Source organism: Lampetra planeri, chromosome 42, assembly GCF_965212315.1.
Source record: "Lampetra planeri chromosome 42, kcLamPlan1.2.h2, whole genome shotgun sequence".
NCBI lineage: Eukaryota > Metazoa > Chordata > Hyperoartia > Petromyzontiformes > Petromyzontidae > Lampetra > Lampetra planeri.
This window is the reverse complement of record NC_136148.1, coordinates 2,037,948-2,056,460: the sequence shown is the minus strand read 5'-3', so window position 1 is coordinate 2,056,460 and position 18,513 is coordinate 2,037,948. Positions and strand designations below refer to the sequence as shown.

At 44.3% G+C, this 18,513-nt stretch overlaps 1 protein-coding gene across 4 annotated transcripts in view; it reads right to left on the bottom strand.

Moving 5' to 3' along the window:
* Positions 1-18,513, bottom strand: part of LOC144732291 (teneurin-3-like) — a 417,468-nt gene that overhangs the window by 88,668 nt on the left and 310,287 nt on the right. For all 4 annotated transcript variants that reach the window (XM_078613736.1, XM_078613738.1, XM_078613737.1 and 1 more), the window contains 4 exons: positions 14,550-14,663; positions 8,216-8,421; positions 6,912-7,125; positions 3,515-3,616 (listed from right to left, as the gene is read on the bottom strand). In XM_078613736.1, coding sequence (XP_078469862.1) covers positions 3,515-3,616; positions 6,912-7,125; positions 8,216-8,421; positions 14,550-14,663 — 636 coding nt within the window. The remainder of the gene's footprint in view (positions 1-3,514; positions 3,617-6,911; positions 7,126-8,215; positions 8,422-14,549; positions 14,664-18,513) is intronic.

The following is an 18,513-nucleotide window of genomic DNA, read 5'->3' as shown; positions in this document are numbered from 1 at the left end:
GGCTGCACCTTTACTAATACTTAAGGCTGAAATGTAACGTTCTGAAACAGAGGGGTTCATGAGACCACTTGCTGTACCTGCCAAAGTCCAAACCACCTGGTATTCCCAGACACGCATGTAGTAACGGGGCTCATCCCTCAAACCTGCTTGGCTTTCGAGATCCAATGCATTTGGGTGATATTGGCGGAGCAATGTTGCACATGATGTCTACTAATCGTAAAGTAAAAAAACCCCATCAAAGTGGTTTTCTTCTCAAGTGAGCATTGGGGAGTGCTCATCTCCTGATTACAAGCTCCAGTCATTGGTGACAACTCCACATTCCTCTGTCCCCAGAGGGACAGAATGGGTGGTTCGACCTTTGACCAGGATTTCAACCCATAACCTTGTGGTTACAGACCACATTGTTCTATGCATTGTATCACCCAGTCAGACGGTTCTATCGACCGCAGGTTTATTAATTGGTGGTGTTTCAGTTAAATGTTACTGGAGTGCAAACAGGGTTTAATTTGGTGATGTATTCCTTTGTTCAGAGCTGCCTTACACAATTTAGAAGCTTTGTTAATTATAAAAAAAAAACTCAAAAAGTTTTTGTGAGAACAGGTCATTATAACACTCGTTATTTCACTCACGAGCATTGTAATGCAATGCCAAAGCAGTCGAATCACTCGGTCACTGTAGCAGTCGCGTCTAAAGACGATTTTAAAGTCTTTTGCTCATTAAGGAAACTGCAAACTCACACTGGACAGCCCAGGAGACACAAACACACAATAACTATACGTTAATCACGTCGTTTCTTCCATAAAGGAATAACATTGAAGGGTCTGTGTGCTCATCATAGAGAATGTTAAGGCACAGACGCCTAATGTATACACGTAGTATACATTATTTTCAGATTTATTTTTTGTCACATGGGATTTTCAGATATTTTTGGGCACAATTTTGGATTGAAAATTATTACAGTTTAACGTTATAAAATGTAAGCGGGACCATTTAATTATCAACTCAATCATTCATGTACTATATTTAAAAGTCAGGTCGTGTTTCGTGAAAGTGATGTCACGCATGCGATGCCAATTTTGGTGGTAAAAAGCACAGAAATCATGACAAGGAAGTGACATCACTTCATGTGACATCACCTTTCTAAATCAATCCAAAGCAAACATTTGTTGTTATCACGTGACATTTCATACATCTATTCGAGTTTAATAAAATATATATGTTTAAATGTGCACTTATTACATACTACAAATACGTTTGTATTATCTGGAAATTGATTAAAAAAAAAGCAGATCCGGGTACATCAAGAATAAAAAGATGATGTGTTGCCATTGACAGCAGCATGCAGCTCCGCATGTGTTTGGATTTTTTTAGGTGGAAGGAGAAGAAGCAGGAAGAGACTTGGCCGAGGCGTTATCGTCTGTCTGGCTTATATATAAACCAAAAGTTGGCAGCACGACGCACTACGAGTCGTAACTCATCTTCACAGCCAACGAACACGGCACTCGAGGGACAAATAAACAACGCATAATTACCGCGTTTTTGCATTTTTATTTATGCATAAAATTCCTGTAAATTTAAAAAATGTCCATCAATTAGGCTAGTTATCTTCTCCGGACGCCGCGAAGCGGTGATAAAGGGGTCCTCAGGGGCAGGGGCACAATGACTTGTGTGTCCATCTCCGCGGTCAACCTTTGTTTAAATCTCTCCCCATGAAACGCACGTGCGAAATTCACATATCACATTTATTGGTCACTCTCAACACCAATAAAATTGTGTTGGCGCGCAGTGCCCGGTCACCCTCCTCCCCCCCACCCCCTCTCATTGTTGCCGTGCCCGGCCTTCATAGTTGCTGCTCGCTGACAGCACTTGCCCCAAAATCTGTTTGAGGCTACGCGGAGGCTCTTTGTCTTTGTGCGCAAATATTTACATGCGCAGCGGACAAGCTGCAATTCACTTTAAACAACACACACAGCATTTCGTAGCACATGACGAATACACACACATCGCATTGGCTCGTGGGCACTTCGCTGTGAACTTGAAGAACCGAGTTCGATTTCTGCTCACAAATAAATAAGTAGCAAATGTCTGAACCTATCCTCGGTCTCCCCTAGGTCGATTCTGCCTTCAGGGAGTAGTAGCTGGTGCGGTGTCTTAACACATTTGCATTGGGGAGACAAAGTCGGTCGGCCGTGGTGTTAGCCACCCACCCCTTCGTGTGCCGTGCCAGTCTTCATCGGTGCTTGCTAACAGCCCCAAAAGTCTGTGAAAGGCCACATGGGGGATTCTTTGTCTTCATGTTTGTATATGTACACATTCAACTACTATTGAAATATGCAGTTTAAACATATAAAATGAATGCACTTTTTTCGATTTAAAGCTTTCGTGACTGCATGGATTCATATTCTTGGATCTACGTGACTTTACCGAAAGAACCAAGAATATGAATGCACTTTCTTTCAAAAATCTATGAGGCAAAACAGACAATCATTGTCATGTATTACTCAGTAATGATTTTAAAGAAATCTGTAATTTATATTCTAAACTATGTAAACTACACTGCAGTGAAAGCCCGTGGGATTATAGACTGAGACATATTTTACTTTTAAGTGCAGAAACGAACGGAAGGTCTGTTTGTTTATTGCTCTGTATCGGTTTTCATTTTCCTCAAATCTCATCCTCATTGTCCTATCGGCATCGCATCACGAGAATAAGTGTCAATTCGGATCTCTTGAAGAGCAGTGCAACCCTTCGTGTGAGAAACTGGTCCACAGAAGCGGACAACAGAGAGCTACTTCCGAGTTTGCTTCGATGACGACAGGCCCGCACAATAAGGGGCAGCACTTGTCCACATGTGCCAGGTGACAGTCAAACAAATAGATTTTTTTTAACTCTCCGAGCTTAAATTTAACCAAGTTTAAAACACGACATTTCACGTCATGGTTATTTTGTTGCAGTCGCTGGTGACCAGGCCGATTGCCATCAATAAAACAAATCTTACCATTAGTTTTATCGAGCGTCGTTGAAGCAATTTGCATCTAACAATCGCCAGGGCACCACAGACAAGCTTGAAGGCTGCTTGGCAAGTGAGCTGCTCCCAACAATTGCTCTGCAGTTCTCTATATATTAAGATGTTTTCAGCCAATTAGTGAGGGTTTATACATTTTGGACAAAACCGGAGCCCTCGATGTAACCCTCCGCATGCGAGGGGGCAACATTATATTCCATACAGCTCCTCGATGCCCATGGGAAAGGCATTTCACAACGTTCGCGCGATCCACCAATCCTCGCCCCCACAACGCTAGATTACAGGCGTGCAGAGCCGCCACGCGAGAATCCAGTTTAATCATGGGCGGTTGAAAGCGAGACACAAACCCAGGGTCTCATCGTCACCAGCTCAGCCCCCTCCTCTGACATTTGCATTGGCGTTGTTGCTGTTGCGTGTGAATGCTCGGGTGTTGTTGTGTGAATCGTTGTTGTTGTTATGTGTAAATGTTCGGTTGAGCCCCCATGTTACCTCGCGAGCAGTCTGGCCCTAAGAAGCCCGGGAAGCAGCGACAGATCCCAGCCACACACTCCCCGTTGCCATTGCAGTTGCTGGGGCACTCGTCCACGGCCGCTGTGGACACACATTCGCACGCGGGGAGCAACACACACTCGTCACTACCGACGACAGCTGCCTCTTTCTATTATGATAGCACGTGGTCAGAATGATGGGTCAGCTGTTATCCCAGTAGCGTGGGGGGGGGGGCGGAGGTGGGCCAGGGGGATGGGGGGGACAGAGCCCCCCTCTGCTGAACGGTTAGCCTGCACCTCCCCCCCATCCCCCCACATTCTCATAGTCCAGCGGGTGATTGATGACAGCAGGGCACAACGCACAAAAGATGCACGCAGATTGGTTACTGTTACTCATTCTGTTAAGCCCTTTAACGTCTCTCTTTGAAGTTCGTTTAACATTGACTGTGTCATGCCCCTCCTGACTTTTCGTGCGCCTCCACCCCCCCTCCCCTTGAATAAAAAAGGTTACGCTGTAAGGTTCTGCTGGGGCGGCTCACGCTTAGCATGTTTGTAGTGTCCAGGTCTGCGCAAAACAAAGTCGAGAGCCGTCCAATACTTGCATTATTGTTTGCCACGTGCGGGTAAATTGTACTCCGTGAATTTAACCGCAGTCGTTTTCTTTAATGAAACAGTGGTGGTGGTGTCGGCGGTAGTGAATTTTATGCGTAAAATCTCATGACCAATATTATGAACCATGATTATTCTCTTTTGGTTTTCATCGTGGAGGCATAAGGACCGTGATCAGGAAGCTCTTTCTCACACGAGAGCCGAGCTTTTCTCAACAACCGATGATGCCAGATGAAAGTCTGCAGCAAAACACCATGCAAATTTGTAAAAAAAATTACATTCTGCTTTGCTGACAAACCAACTCAATTGACAAATTTGCCCACATGACAACTTGATATGACTGGCTCTGTCGGGTGGTGGAGGGTTATAGTTAAACATTTACATTATACCCACATAGTGATCTCACCCAAATGAAAACGATTATCAATCAGAGGTTTTAGTGGCGCAGAGATGTGCGCACTGCGTTATGAACCCGGGTGACCCGAGTTCAATTTCCAACCATGGCTGACATCAGTAGCGAGTGATGTTTTTAATCGTCCTGGTTGCTGCCTTTCCTTTAGCAACCTGCACTGACCAGCGTGGTTCAACGTGATCACCAATGCCTTTGAAGTGACATGGCTTTGGGGGAGGCCTGTTATTCCAGTCGTGGGTTGACATCGGGCATGTAAATTAAGTATATGAAATGGGACTTCTATGGCACTTTTACAAATATCCAATTCACAGCAATGAAACTGCCCTAGCATTGCAGGCTAAGACAAAGCAATATGCTAGTTTGAAGGCTTCTGATCGTTAATATATTTTTTATAGACTTCTGCAACAAAGTAAAAATGATGATTCATTAAACCCCAATTTAAAATGATTTTCCTGCAATCAACTTTAGCCTTAAACCTCCGTGCAGCATGAAAGTGTAAAGCAATCTAGTACAAATTGCTCAATTATAAACATGCATTGTTATTTACTAGGTTAAAATCAAAGCAATAAAATCTTTACCCAGTGTTAGAAATGTTGATGAATTTAGCGTTGCTTGGAAATAATATTGTGTAATCGTACAATGGTCTCGAGAAGTCTAACTGCCCTCAAGGGAGTTAATCCCGTAACAATTTCCAGTATTTTCAATAGATAATATATTAAAGCGCAGCATGGTAAAGCACATAGTTTTTGTTATGCCGAGAATGCTAATGTGTCCTTTTGGCGATAATAATGGTTGATGATATGCAAATATTAGCAAACAACGATATATTTGCGCTAAACCGCTTTGTTTATTCAATTAAATTACACAAATTATGGGCGACTGCCGAGGCCGTCGTAAGAAACCAAACAACAGCGGCAGCGAAGGTGTGCTGGGCGCCGCGACGATGCTGATGTGTCCTAATTAAAAGACGGGATGAAAGGAGAGGCTGCGTCGTGATAACATTTCTATTTTTCTTTGCAGCGTGCGCATTTGCATCAAGTGCCTCGTTGCCATGTTTTTCACCGCACAGTTGCCCTGGAGAGGGGTCATCGCAAATACAAGTGCAGTGGTAACCGGGTGGCATTTGTGAAACTCATCCCAGGCATCCTAATAATCCATCTCCGAAGTCATTAAACCCGCGTTATGATAATGCCGTAACTGCTGCCATTTTTGTGTGTGCTGGCACAGATAAAGGCGCAGCCCAGCAAATTGCTTGCTCACGCCGCTCCTGGCAGAAGAATAATTGGCCTACTCTGAACAAACATCTTTGAAGAGGTGGGATGACGCACGTTTTATCTCACCGCACACGACCTGCCAATCGACTATGGTGTACCCATGTATACTTCTGGGTGGACAGAGGCTGGGAGCTTGAACCAATGATATATTGAATGCAAGTGTAGTGTGCTAACCATGACACCATGGCAATATGCCTATAGTTAGTATTATGATAAGAATAATTCTAATAACTTGCAGCTCTTTGTCAATCCATTCATGGAAGAAGGCCTTCCCGTGCTGTGTAAGTCATGGGGTATTTGACCATACTTCGCCATGTTAGTAAGTGCACGGTTGGTGATAGCAGGAGGCTCACAACCAGTTAACATATCACTCACCGCCGGTGATTGTCAGACATAGCCGCGAATTTAACTCAGGTCACCGGGTTCATAGGCGCAATGAATGAACCACTGCCGTGCCACCGCTACACCCATCATTATTAAATGAAATTGTAAAAAATTATTTAAAAAATAACAACAATACACAAATGACATAGAGGTAGCCTAACCAGGTCCCCTCTGATGCTCTCCGTTAATTTGAAACGAGAGATTTCTATGTTGGGGTGAATAGGATAATGCACAAGCAGGTGGCTAATGTACATTACATGTTTTCACAGTGTATAACATAATTAGTGCGTTTTGCAGACCGATTTGTTATAAACCCGGCACATTAAAACATAATTATTTACCTCCCATTTTTGTATGCATTCATAACAGTGCTCACTTGGGACAGAGGCATGAGAAACAGGTATCCCAAGCAAGGCCAATTATTAGCAGAGTTGTAATAAGGATGCATACAGCCATTGAATCACGTCTTCTCGAAGCTTGCAACAAATATGTGAGCTTAGTACATGAGAATGGATGTCCTTCGATTCAAATCTGTTTCATGTAATGACCATGAATTAGTATAATTCATTGAACGGTGAGTTTTCACTACAGTCCTTTGTTGATGGACTACAAGAAGAACGCTTGCATAGTTCGCGTCAGCCATGGAGGTTGCTTGACCATACTTCACCACACTGGTCTCTACGGGTTGGTAAATAGCGGTGGTGCGCGTCACACGCTACCGGCGATGCTGGTGACGAAGGTGACCCTCTCGGGCTCCAGGCCGTCGTTGTAGAAGGCCACGTGCCAGATGCCCGGGTCCATGAACTGAATAAAGCCGGCTCTCTGCAGCAGCAGCACGCCGCCCACGTTACGTCTCCGCCGCACGGCCTGCCCGGGGCTCCTCCGGTCGCGCCCCACGAGCCGGCTGCCTGCCAGCAGCTCGATGAAGTCGTACTGCGGAACAAATCAAGCAAGGTGCGAAGATGTGGCGGCCGGCAACGAGAGGAGAGAGGGAATCGGCATGCATGGTGGGAAGGCGCAGAAAGGACAGTCATGTGGAATTTCAAAATGTTTCCAGTGCACGGGGCGAAACGTTGGGCACCGTGCTGAACAATACACAGAACGACCTGGAAACACACGTTGGAGAGTTGTAAAGCCCAACCGCCAAAAGCCTAAAATAAACTTGCACATGCACTGTTCAAATCCATGTATGCCATTCGTAGGCAAGCACTGGAAGAATGACAGTTAACATTGATAATTCATTTCCACGTGAAAAATAACTTGAATGAAACAATCATATATGTATTGTGCTCATTGGGCCATGTGTGAGTAACCATAAATTGCAATAATTTTAGGACCAAAATTGACTATTGGCATATAATGGAAATATACTCATTAACAGGAAAATGCATGCGGCGTAACATTTTGAAACGCTACGTAAATATTTGAGATATGCGGAGATAACCAAAATGGTACCATTCAAACAGCCCCCCCTACGCTAAACACAATAAATGCGACGTTAAATAAACCACGTTTTTGGCAGGCGGCGGAGTGCGAAAAAAAACATAAACGGAAAACCGTAATATGTTCATTTCAATAGACAAACGCTGAAAGTAAATTATGGGGGAAATTGAGGAAGTATCATTTCTGGAACATTATTTTCCAATTTCCCGTTCCCCAATCTTCTTACGGACAAAATGTAAATCTCGATGAATGCTGGAATGTGGAAAATGAGCAATGTGGAATTTGCTGCAGGATTGATTAAATGGACAAAGGAAGATGTTAACTCCCTCGCCTGGTATGCAGGGGGTCGTGGGTTCGATCCTGACCCTGACGCTTGCTGTATATTTGGAGTTTGTATGTTCTCCCCGTGGTGGCGTGGATTTGTATCTGGGTCCCCTGGGTTTTCCCTCCAAACTTAGAATCAACGTGCTCTTGTTGAGCTATCATCTGTGGTCAGGTAAAGTTTAGTTAAAAAAAAAGTTTAGTCTAATAGTTTAGAAAGTAGTAATTGGCCATGGAGCCACGCGTATGGTGGAGGTACCTGCGTGTGTGTGGGCGGCAGCCCCTTGCGACCATACACGCCCAGCACGGCGTCGCGGTCCAGGGAGATATTGAACTTAAGGTACTGAGCCTGGTCCAGGTAGATCTGGGACCTCCAGAAAACGCCCGGGGGGACATCCTGCGCTGCCCGCCGGCCCACCTCCACTTCGCCCGAATCGATGCTGCGGGAATCCCACGAGGTATTGCCTGGAAAAAAACAAGGGGCAGAACGAGGACAAATTATCTTCTTGGTTCTTTCGGTAAAGTCACGTAGAAGGGAAATAATAAAATAATAAAAATAAAACATAATAAAATAATTCTCACGACGTTTCGGCCACAACGCAAGCAGCCGTCCTCAGGTGAAGAACAGGTCTGTCGGACAGCATCTGATGCCGTCTTTCTGACAGACCTGTTCTTCACCTGAAGACGGCTGCTTGCGTTGTGGCCGAAACGTCGTGAGTATTATTTTATAATGTTTTATTTTATTATTTTATTATTTCCCTTCTACGTGACTTTACCGAAAGAACCAAGAAGATGAATCCCTGCAGTCACGAAAACTTTAAATGGAGGACAAATTAATTCAACGCGTAGGCTTTTGCGACCAATTTTATTCACAGTAAAAGGTTTTTGAGTTAGATCGTGTAAACATTGCTCTGTTTAAGACCGGAAGCAGGGAAGACTTCTTCGCAATTCTGGCAAATCGCCTGATGAAGCTGGTTGTAATTATCAGTAAAACGTCTTATTCGTTTGTAAATGTTGTGGGTTTACTCGCCACCACACCAATGTGCTGAATTAATAGTTACGAATTATCTGTGTCGGGTGATGGTGGTTTAACGGCAGATTTCTAGTTAAGCAATCTAACCCAAAAAAATGTTTTACAATGTGTTGCGAGTGACATGAGCGAGCCGGTTTTTTCTTCTTCTTTTCATAGCGGCTGTAAAAAAAAACATTCAGAAAATCATTGAGAAAAAAAGCATTGAGAAAATCTGCAAATGCAAAGAAACTCAGTCAAACCTCCTGATTGTGTTTTTACAAGAACTATGCACTTCTAATACAAGGTCACAGCTCCACAAAGGTCACCATTCAGCCGATGCTTTAGACGTTTATTGATGGCGAAATAGCGCAAACAAATGGCATTTCAAACATTTTTGAAAAGATAGTTGGATAATAATTGTATTTCTTCTTATTCGTTTTCCTTCCAGATTACCAGACATTACAAATACATCACAATCTCAGAAACAAATATGCCTTGCTACTTAAACTCCCCTGACCAAAGCCCGGGCCCTAGGCTTATCATTGGAAATAGTCACCTGCTTTTATTTCATCCTCAGCAATATTTTGATCTGCTTAAGCTTTTCTTCCAACTTAAAAAAAAACCGCTGACGCTACAACAAAGATTAGTGCGAGTGTGTGTGTGTGTAAAGCACCGCATCCACCGCCGTTGTAACTTAATGCCCGTGATAAGACGCATGTTTGCCATTTGCCACAACGCTTCCAAAGCCAAAATGGCCACATTAAACCACGAGCTCAACCGACATAAGTAATATTTACAAAAACTTTTTTGAAAACACGCTTTTATGAAATGTACAAGTAACTCCACGACTCCAGGAGGTGGCCCCGAAGCTTGCCATAACGTAAGGGACCGTGGCCAATAACAGCCAACGTCAGTTGACCGTGGACAATTAGACCCAAGCCGAAACATAACATATAAAAAAGAATGTTTAAAAATATCTATTTTTTTATGATAGAATATAGTATTGTCATCAGTATGACATAAGTATACCAAGTTAGCAGTCGATACCACATTGGGAAGTGGGTTAAAATTGAGTTACAAGATTTGAGGATACGACAACAACAACAACAACGAACAGAGTGAGTTAAAAGAAAGCGTGTAAAAAAAAAAGCTTATTCCGGCCAGGATGTCGGGCCTATCCCATTTGAGCACAACTGTGTCCACACAACCTTACGCTGAGAGACACCAAACAACTGTGCTTCTCGTACACAAAGAGTTTTGTTTGCAAGATGACCTGTGATTGGCAGCTAAGGGGGTGGTGGGACTGAAGGCTGAAGAAGGAGCAGGGTGGGGTCGGAGTCTATCATCAGGCAATGACAGATCCTGTTGAACAAACAGCTTGACCAGGTGGTGTGTTGTGGGGGCGTGGACGGAGTAGGGGTGAGTAGACCACGTTCCTTAGAGCAAGTTTAATTCATAATCCCTGCCTCACTTGATGCAGCAAATCTGGCTGTGACGGTCCCACCTGATGACGGAGACTTGTGTTGCCTCCGAAACGTCGTGATTTTATTATTTTATTCTTATTAATTTTAATTTCATTTTTTACCTACGTGACTTTACCGAAAGAACTAAGAGTATTAATTCATACACTTGCCTCATCGCGGTGAATCTCGCGAGCATCGGCTACCGAGACCCACGGCGTGCATCTTGTCACTGTCAAATGTCATTGTAACGACAACGCGAAGGGCTCACGCCGTTTGACACCATGGAGGATTTACAGCGAGTGAACCGTTGTCAATTAACACAGTTAGTCAAGGCGAGTCAATTTCCACTTATTTATTTATTTTGCCAAACACAAGTTATGTTTCTGCATGGGTGGTCAATCTCACTCTCTCTCTCTCCCTCACTGACAAAGGGCTGACATTCACTAAACCAATCCCGCGTGTCACGTCAACAAATCAAGGCTTGTCCAACGGTCATAAACATCTCAGCCACCAGCAAGATGAGCCTAGCAATAATCAGGCTGCGCAAGAGGCTGCCGTGGTGGCTCAACAACAAAAAAGCCAGATTTCGCCGAAAACCAAACTGCAGCACGCTGACATTGAGTGATGAATGAGGGGTCGAGGTGAACACGGAGCTTTGGAGAGGGACACGCAGCTATTTGCCACATGTGCTTCCAACTATTAATGGCTTTATAATTTCCCACCAATGTAGGCTGGTTGTCCGTTTAAATTTTTAGGAACAAATGGTTCATCGTACGAAAGTCAAACGAATTGAAAAGAGTCAATCGGCATTTTGTTTGTGCGTTCAGAATAAGCTTACGTTGTTTATTCATTGCCACACGTACACACGTGCACGCACAAGCTACAAAACACAGCCGTTTGATCAGGGCACACATTGACAAACGTTTTAGAAAGCTTCAATCACTACGGCGATCTCTTTTTAAAAGGAGGGTACGGGAACGTCTTAGGTCTCTCAACAAATAGTTTGCCGAAACAAAGTGAAGAATAAGCTGAAATTTTGCCCAACAGATGGAATGACATTTGGTGTCCATTTGTTACACATTTAGCATCGTTTGGGCTTGCCAGACGCGTTGGTAAGCAGGCGGCTCCCGGCTTAGGGCGACGGAGCCAGATACCCGAGACCTCACCCGCAGTGTCTCCTCCGCCCCTAGACAAAGTGGCTTCCCATTTCACATCCATAACATTTTCATCTTCATCATCAACCGCCGTGATCGATCCACTGCTGGATGAAGGCCTCCCCCTCCCCCCCCCAAAGCTGTCACCATCTCTCATGCTCCCGCGATGCAATAATCCACGGAGCATTCACGCACGAGCTGATTTAATCGCTCATTGTCCTCTGTGGACTTACTCTCAGATGAATTCCAGTCCATGGCTACGACTGCCATCGTTATACTTGACCATCAGCCGCCTTCCTTTCCAGCCGAGACGGGTCCTAACCCAAGCCTGCTTACTGTTCTAAACAGTTATAATGATGTCATTAATCTGCGTATGTCCTCTAATCCGTGCGTTCCCATTTCCCTCTCTCAGTGTCATCCCAAGCGTGCATCTGTCCATGCTCTCATCCTAACAACAAGAACAACAACGTGTTTCTGTATTCAGCCTCATGTCTTAAGTATGGAAATTAAATATGCATCATTGTTATTGTCACGGAATTAAAAAATAATCTGGACAGATGTCCATTAAATAATGTATGATTTGTTTTTTTGTTCTTGAAACATTCGTCTTAAGTTTAATTAGCATACCACTGTCAACGATGGTTGCATTGGGAAACTACAGCGTGGGAAATTCGAATAGAGAAATAAACGGCTCTCATCGCAGTTAAATGTGAAGTAGGCACTGGGTTGACCGAACATACAATTACAGAAAGAGATAAAAATGTTTTTAACATGAAGCAGGAATAAAAGCAGGCTATAGGTAAAGTCACCATATTCTCTGGATTATACGATGCCCTGTAAAGTAAGGCTCACCCTCAACTTGTGCCTGGTGTCAACAAAGCAATACGCGTGTGGTCACGCAGACACACACATCTACCAGACCGGAAAAGGCACCCCCACATTTCCTGTAATAACCAGGGAATTCTGAAAACATGGTAATGTTTTATTTGAGGAAAAACTAATAACAACAGGTTGTTATTTTTCAGAAAACCTTACGTCAAATCCTTCCTCACACACAGCAATGTATCATGAGGAACGGATCGGACGGGCCTGAAGAAACACGAAGCAGATTTGGGATTCCTACAAATGTTAAAACTGGCCAATGGCTAGGGTCAAATACAGCTCCCCGTGTCGTCAAAGTGATTCTTCCACACCGATCACGGGGACTTCATTTCTCACTCAATGTTTTACGGAACACTGCTAGGGGCCGGCTTGGAGTAGGGATTGTGGGTATAGGGGCAACCCTGAGCGCTGCAACTCAAGCACGTCTCTTGGACACCACCACACATGCCACCCCCAATATCACGAAGGCAAAAGTCGCGCGAAAATGATTGTGGCGCGCCGGCATTTTTTTCCTGAAGGAATATTTTCGTACTGTTTCAGTTACTTTTTAAGTGTTGCTTATCAATGATGGGGCATCGGGCAGAGGTGCAGTGGAAAATACATGCGTCTCTTACGCAATGACACTCACGGTCTCACGCACGACCTCCTGTATACCAGGCGAGGGAGTAAACATCTCGCCACTGTTCTGGCCACAGCAAACTGGGCTGAAGTCAGACATCGAGTGATCCAAAGTGATCTCTAATGGGAACGCAACTGTCTCAACCATCGCTGGATTCAATCCGCCACTCTGCAAGATAATTATTTTACAATGAACTCGATTCAAGGTTTTTTTTTTCTCTTCTCAAAAATACTTTCAATTACATGCAAATCAGGTAATCCTTCTCAGCATTTTTCAAAATGAGACAAAATATTTTACAGTCAACGTAGTAATTACATTTACATATTTATAAGAGTAACTGATAATCGGCTTTGCTACTCCATGGGAAGTGAATTACCTGGTTCACCGATGATGGGATAGCCACCCATGCAGCGCAACTAATGGTGATGGGGGTGTTGGTACTTTCATATCATCGAGGATAAATGTCACGTCTTCATTAAAATTCCTCAGATTTTTTGTCTCTCTCGATGAGTCCCACCACCAATTTTTTGACAACATTTGGGGTTGGAGGGCAGAGTGATGGCTTCGAGGCTGGGACACCTAACTTGCGAGTCAGAGCAATAACATTCTGTTGACGTAGCTTTTGTACGGACCCATAATGTTATGCTAACATAGTTTTGGTAAATAATATGCTTAAGTACTTAGCACGATGCTGGAAACGATTTGGAACATTAGACTGAATAAGCCTTAAGAGTAAAAACAATCAACCTCGAAGCCATCATCTTTGCAGGCACAAGTTCAGAAAGATATGTATTATATATGTGTTAAGTATACGGATATAATCAATTTTAAAAGGTAAAAGTGTAGGCTGGCAATTTACTTGGTCATGCACTGCTGGAAATAGGGCATCCACTAGATACTATTGTGAGCTACTCTTCCATTCTAGATTTGAAGTTTTCGTGACTGCAAGGTTCCATACTCTTTGGTTCTTTCGGTAAAGTCACGTGGGTGAAAAATCTAAATCTAAATAAATAAATCACTCTTCCATGCAATACGTCTTTAAAGTGGTGCGAGTACCTAACTGCCCTTAACGTGCACCTAGCCTGGCACAAGCATCGTGGTGACGTCACCGCCACTTAGTGGCGAATGGCGGTTGTTGTTGTTGTACCTACGCGTCACCCCACAAACTACCTGCCCATTGACTAACTGTGGTGTACCCATAACGAGGCGAGGAAGTTTAAACAAACTTGCTCATCGCTTTAACTGTCATGGCTGACAAATCGAACACGTGACTGCATGCCAAGCGTGTTAACCATGGGTCCCCTCAACTACATCATTGGCAAATTTCAGCCTTCTAGTACTTGTGGAACACATCGTTAGAATTTATATCGGTCGCTCGCACGCTCGGTTACGATCATCTCCGCGTGTTAAGTCAGCCGATAGGATCGCCACAGATCAGAGCAACCATGGCATTCATCTCCCACCTTTTCCAGCTGCGCCCGTGCCATCGCCCACGTGGCCTGGCCGACCGGCGTCCCGCACGCCCGGCTGAACGGGCATCGCCTGGAACTGCCAGTTGAGCCCATACACGTGCAGCACTACGGAGCAGAGGAGGGGATGAGGGGGGAGGGGAGGGGGCAATCATGCGTGTTAAAACAATCCGTGCGTATACTCGTGTTGACAAAAACCAGGGACATGGATGGCTCTTCGATGTGTTTTCAGGTTGGGCCGTGTATATATTTTTTTTGGCGCGATGTACTCGACGCTTCACCCCACGAGCTGGGAGTTTCTTCGGCAAAAACCAAGCGCGCTTCGTCCTCTTGCCAGGAGACGAACCGAAGAAGCTGCCAGCACGTGGAGTAAAACGTTAGACATCGTGCCCAACAGCAACATGCGGTATTAACCTAGAGACAGACCAGAAGGCTACAACAGCACAGCTGTGAAAATCCATGCAGTGAAACCAGACAATATCCACAATTTATAATAACGATGCAGGCACCCCAGTGGTCCTTACTTTTTGGCCACTTTCCACATTCATTCTTGTCTCAGCGTGGCCCATCACAGTAATCTTTGTTGCCATAATCATCAATCACTGCATTCCCTGTGGCTTGTCGGCTTTGTGAGACCAAACATACTGCATTGCCATAATGATAATACGAATAATAATAATATATAGAAATAGCTGCTAATTCCTAGCCAATAATATTACTGAAGCAGCTGAATGACTCTAGGGGCCAATGCTTACGTCAAGGTATCAGCAGCTATATTTGCTTGAGGTGCACGTGCACTGCCATCTCTGTCCATCCACTGCTGAACGAGGGCCTCCTTTTTTTGCCATGTGGGTCAGAGGAGCTATTTCACCTTTCTACGATGGCCAGTGCTTGTTGTTGAAAGCAAGGAGCATAGGCATGGGTGCATAGATGTACAGTACAATTATATATTTTGCTGCCCCCCCCACCCACATAGCTCTGCAGATTTTAGCAACTCACTATATTGCTGTGGTCACCCATCAGAATATATATTATCCAGGCTCAAATACTCTCCTTAGCTTCCGAGATCGGACGGGACTTGATGCATTCCGGGCTATTGGGTCACAGGCCCTTGAGGAGCACACAAGAAGAAATGAAATTTATTGACCAAAGTCAACACCATTTTATATGTGCATTAAGTTAAATAGCCTTTCGCGCAGGCGCTGGTAATTAAATAACGTTTTTTTAAAGTCACAAAAATGGTGCACACACTTAATTTGACGCATGCACTTCCAGAAAAAAAAAAAAGCCCCAGCAACAAGTGAAGGGTAAAAATGTTTTGGCCATTTCGACAGTGAAATCTCTCTGGAGAGAGCTGAGGTAGAAAGGGCTGCACTTGATGATATATTAGGAGGCGTGCAGTCAGCGCTTAATGCAGAGCTGTGCCTGGCAGAGTTGTGCCTGGCTCAGTGACGAGAGGCACTGAAACGGAAGATTTCTCCCACTCTTCATCCATTACTCATTGATTTTTAGCACTGTGAAAGAAATGTTTTCAAGTAATTGAATAAGCAGAAAAAGGATTAAATTCGCTGCTCGGGAATTTAAAATAAACAATAAACTGATGTTTATTTATGAAAATAAAAAGGGGACCACCTGCTAACATTAGGCCAGATAATGCGGTTTGTTTAGTTAATCTGGGGCTTAAAAGGCAGGGCCGGCGTTTTGCTCTGTTTTGGCATTCACTGGCACACAAACAGCGGCTGAAATGCTTGGTGATGGGACGGGGGAGTTCCCTGGAGACTTCACAGACCATGGCCAGGCAGACCGCAGTGCACACGCACCCTTGGATCACCCCATCACCACACATTATTGTAGTTTGAGTTACATGGGTGGCAAGATTCCATCTTTGAGAATTCGTGTCAAGAATAAAGAACAGTTCTCCGTAAAGGGTAAAATGCTATGAAGGCGAGAATGCCAGTAGCATGCTGAAAATACATTTTGACGAAACATCATTCATCATTTTAAGAATTATATCTCATTGATGTACTGCTATGGGAAAAACCGAGGTCATCAAAAATACATATCCGGATTACATGCATTAAAATTGTTTATTATTGCAAGCACATTATTACACGTTTTTTTTTTATCTCTCACTCTTTATATTTATACGGGAGTGCGTATCCTTCACGTATATTAATTCCACGTACTTTTTCATAAGCACATAATCCCATGTATAATAGAACAGGTCATCACAGAGGATTGCGAAGCGGCAGCAAAAAAATAAATTACAGTACATGAATAATTATTGGAGAAAGAAGAACATATATATATAACCTATTCTAATGCAGCTGGCCGGGTGAGTTAGTGGGATAAATCCCTCTATCAGCATACTATGCCTGATGTCTCTGGGGTTCGGAGATTAAACCCGGCCCCGAGAGCAGCTGCTGGATCGCACGGTTGCGAGTTTTCCCCGTACGGAATCAGCCGTGCGTGGGCATTATTCAGCGGTGGCACAAAACGAGCCTACCCCCCCACCGTCCCGTCCCCCCCGTAGAATTTTACGGCACCGGTCAGCGATGTGGCACTCAGTTGCTTTACTGGGCAGTGAGAAGAGAGGCCATGCGCACACCAAGATGGCTACTCTGGCACAAGGGGAAGGCTTCGAGGAAGGAAAAAAGAAACAAACGGAGAGTTTTGAGGGCTTCCTGACGGGGGGCAGCGAGAGAAGACTTAACGCAGACCCCGGCTATGATCTGCGCCTGGCCGACAGCTGCCGAACCTGGCAGCTCAACGATAAGAAATGTTTTCGCGACTAATCCAACGCCTATTGATTGGAGACAATTTGAACGGTGACAGGAATGAAATATTACAAAAAATTCGTCAGACTCTTATTTATTAAAACGACTAATTGATTACCCATTCAAACATAAACCTGGCAGCAATTGTATATAGATTTTTGTTAGTTTTTAATTTCTATGTTGTTGCGTTTAATAAAAGGCATATTGGATAGCTATATATGAACAGGCAGTAAGTAAACCCAACTCAATTTTGTGTCTAATAAAGTACAGTCCACAGGTCCTGAGGTTTGAACCAAGAAGCTGGTCTCTTCACGACTTGAGGGAGGAAAGACGGAAATAAAAAGAGATTACCCTGGGAGTGCCCCACCAAGGTTGATTCAGCCACAAATGAGTAGCAGGGCAAGGCCCTCCCTCAGGTCAACTCAACATGAAATAAAGTCCCAGCGAGAGGCTTCCTGGCCTGACCGGTCACATTAGTATGCTGCGAGGGCTCCCGCCGAATGTCGTCGACTCTGGAAATGATTGCCGCGTGCGATGCTCGCCGCGAGCTGCCTCCGCACGGCACGAGCTGGCTGCCCCAACCTCGCACGACCATCTGACAAACAACAAGTCCCACAATGGCGGCACTCGCCAAGTCGACTTCATCGGGGGGGGGGGGGGGAAGGGGGTGGCCATCCTTTTTTATTTTGAATTAGACATTTTTTCCTCTCTCTCTCTCTCACCGATAAGGTAACTTTCCATTTGTTTTGTTTCACCCTTTGAAGGAGACGTGATTGAATAAAGAAAGGATAGGTATCTTTTCCATCTTCCCATCGAGCCGAGGCAGTGAATCTCAGCCAAGGCTGGCAGAATTTCCGTTAAGAGTCGAGGTTATTTACAATCTCTGGATCCATACAAATGGCATATTAACAAGGACATCAGAGAAATGTCATTTTTAAATTGTACCTTTTCACACCTATGGATCTCATCCTCCCATTTCCTCCAGCCCGGGGTCTCACTATGCAGCCTCTTTCCACATGATGTAACACAATTTTCCCAAGCCACAGGCCCAAAACGAGTTACATATTTCCCTTTTCCGTATTAAAAAAGGACACCATCACCGTGCATTAATATAATAGCTCCTTCATATAAATTTCGACTGCTTCAGTATAAGAATTTCCGGATGAAATTACCTGCCTTTC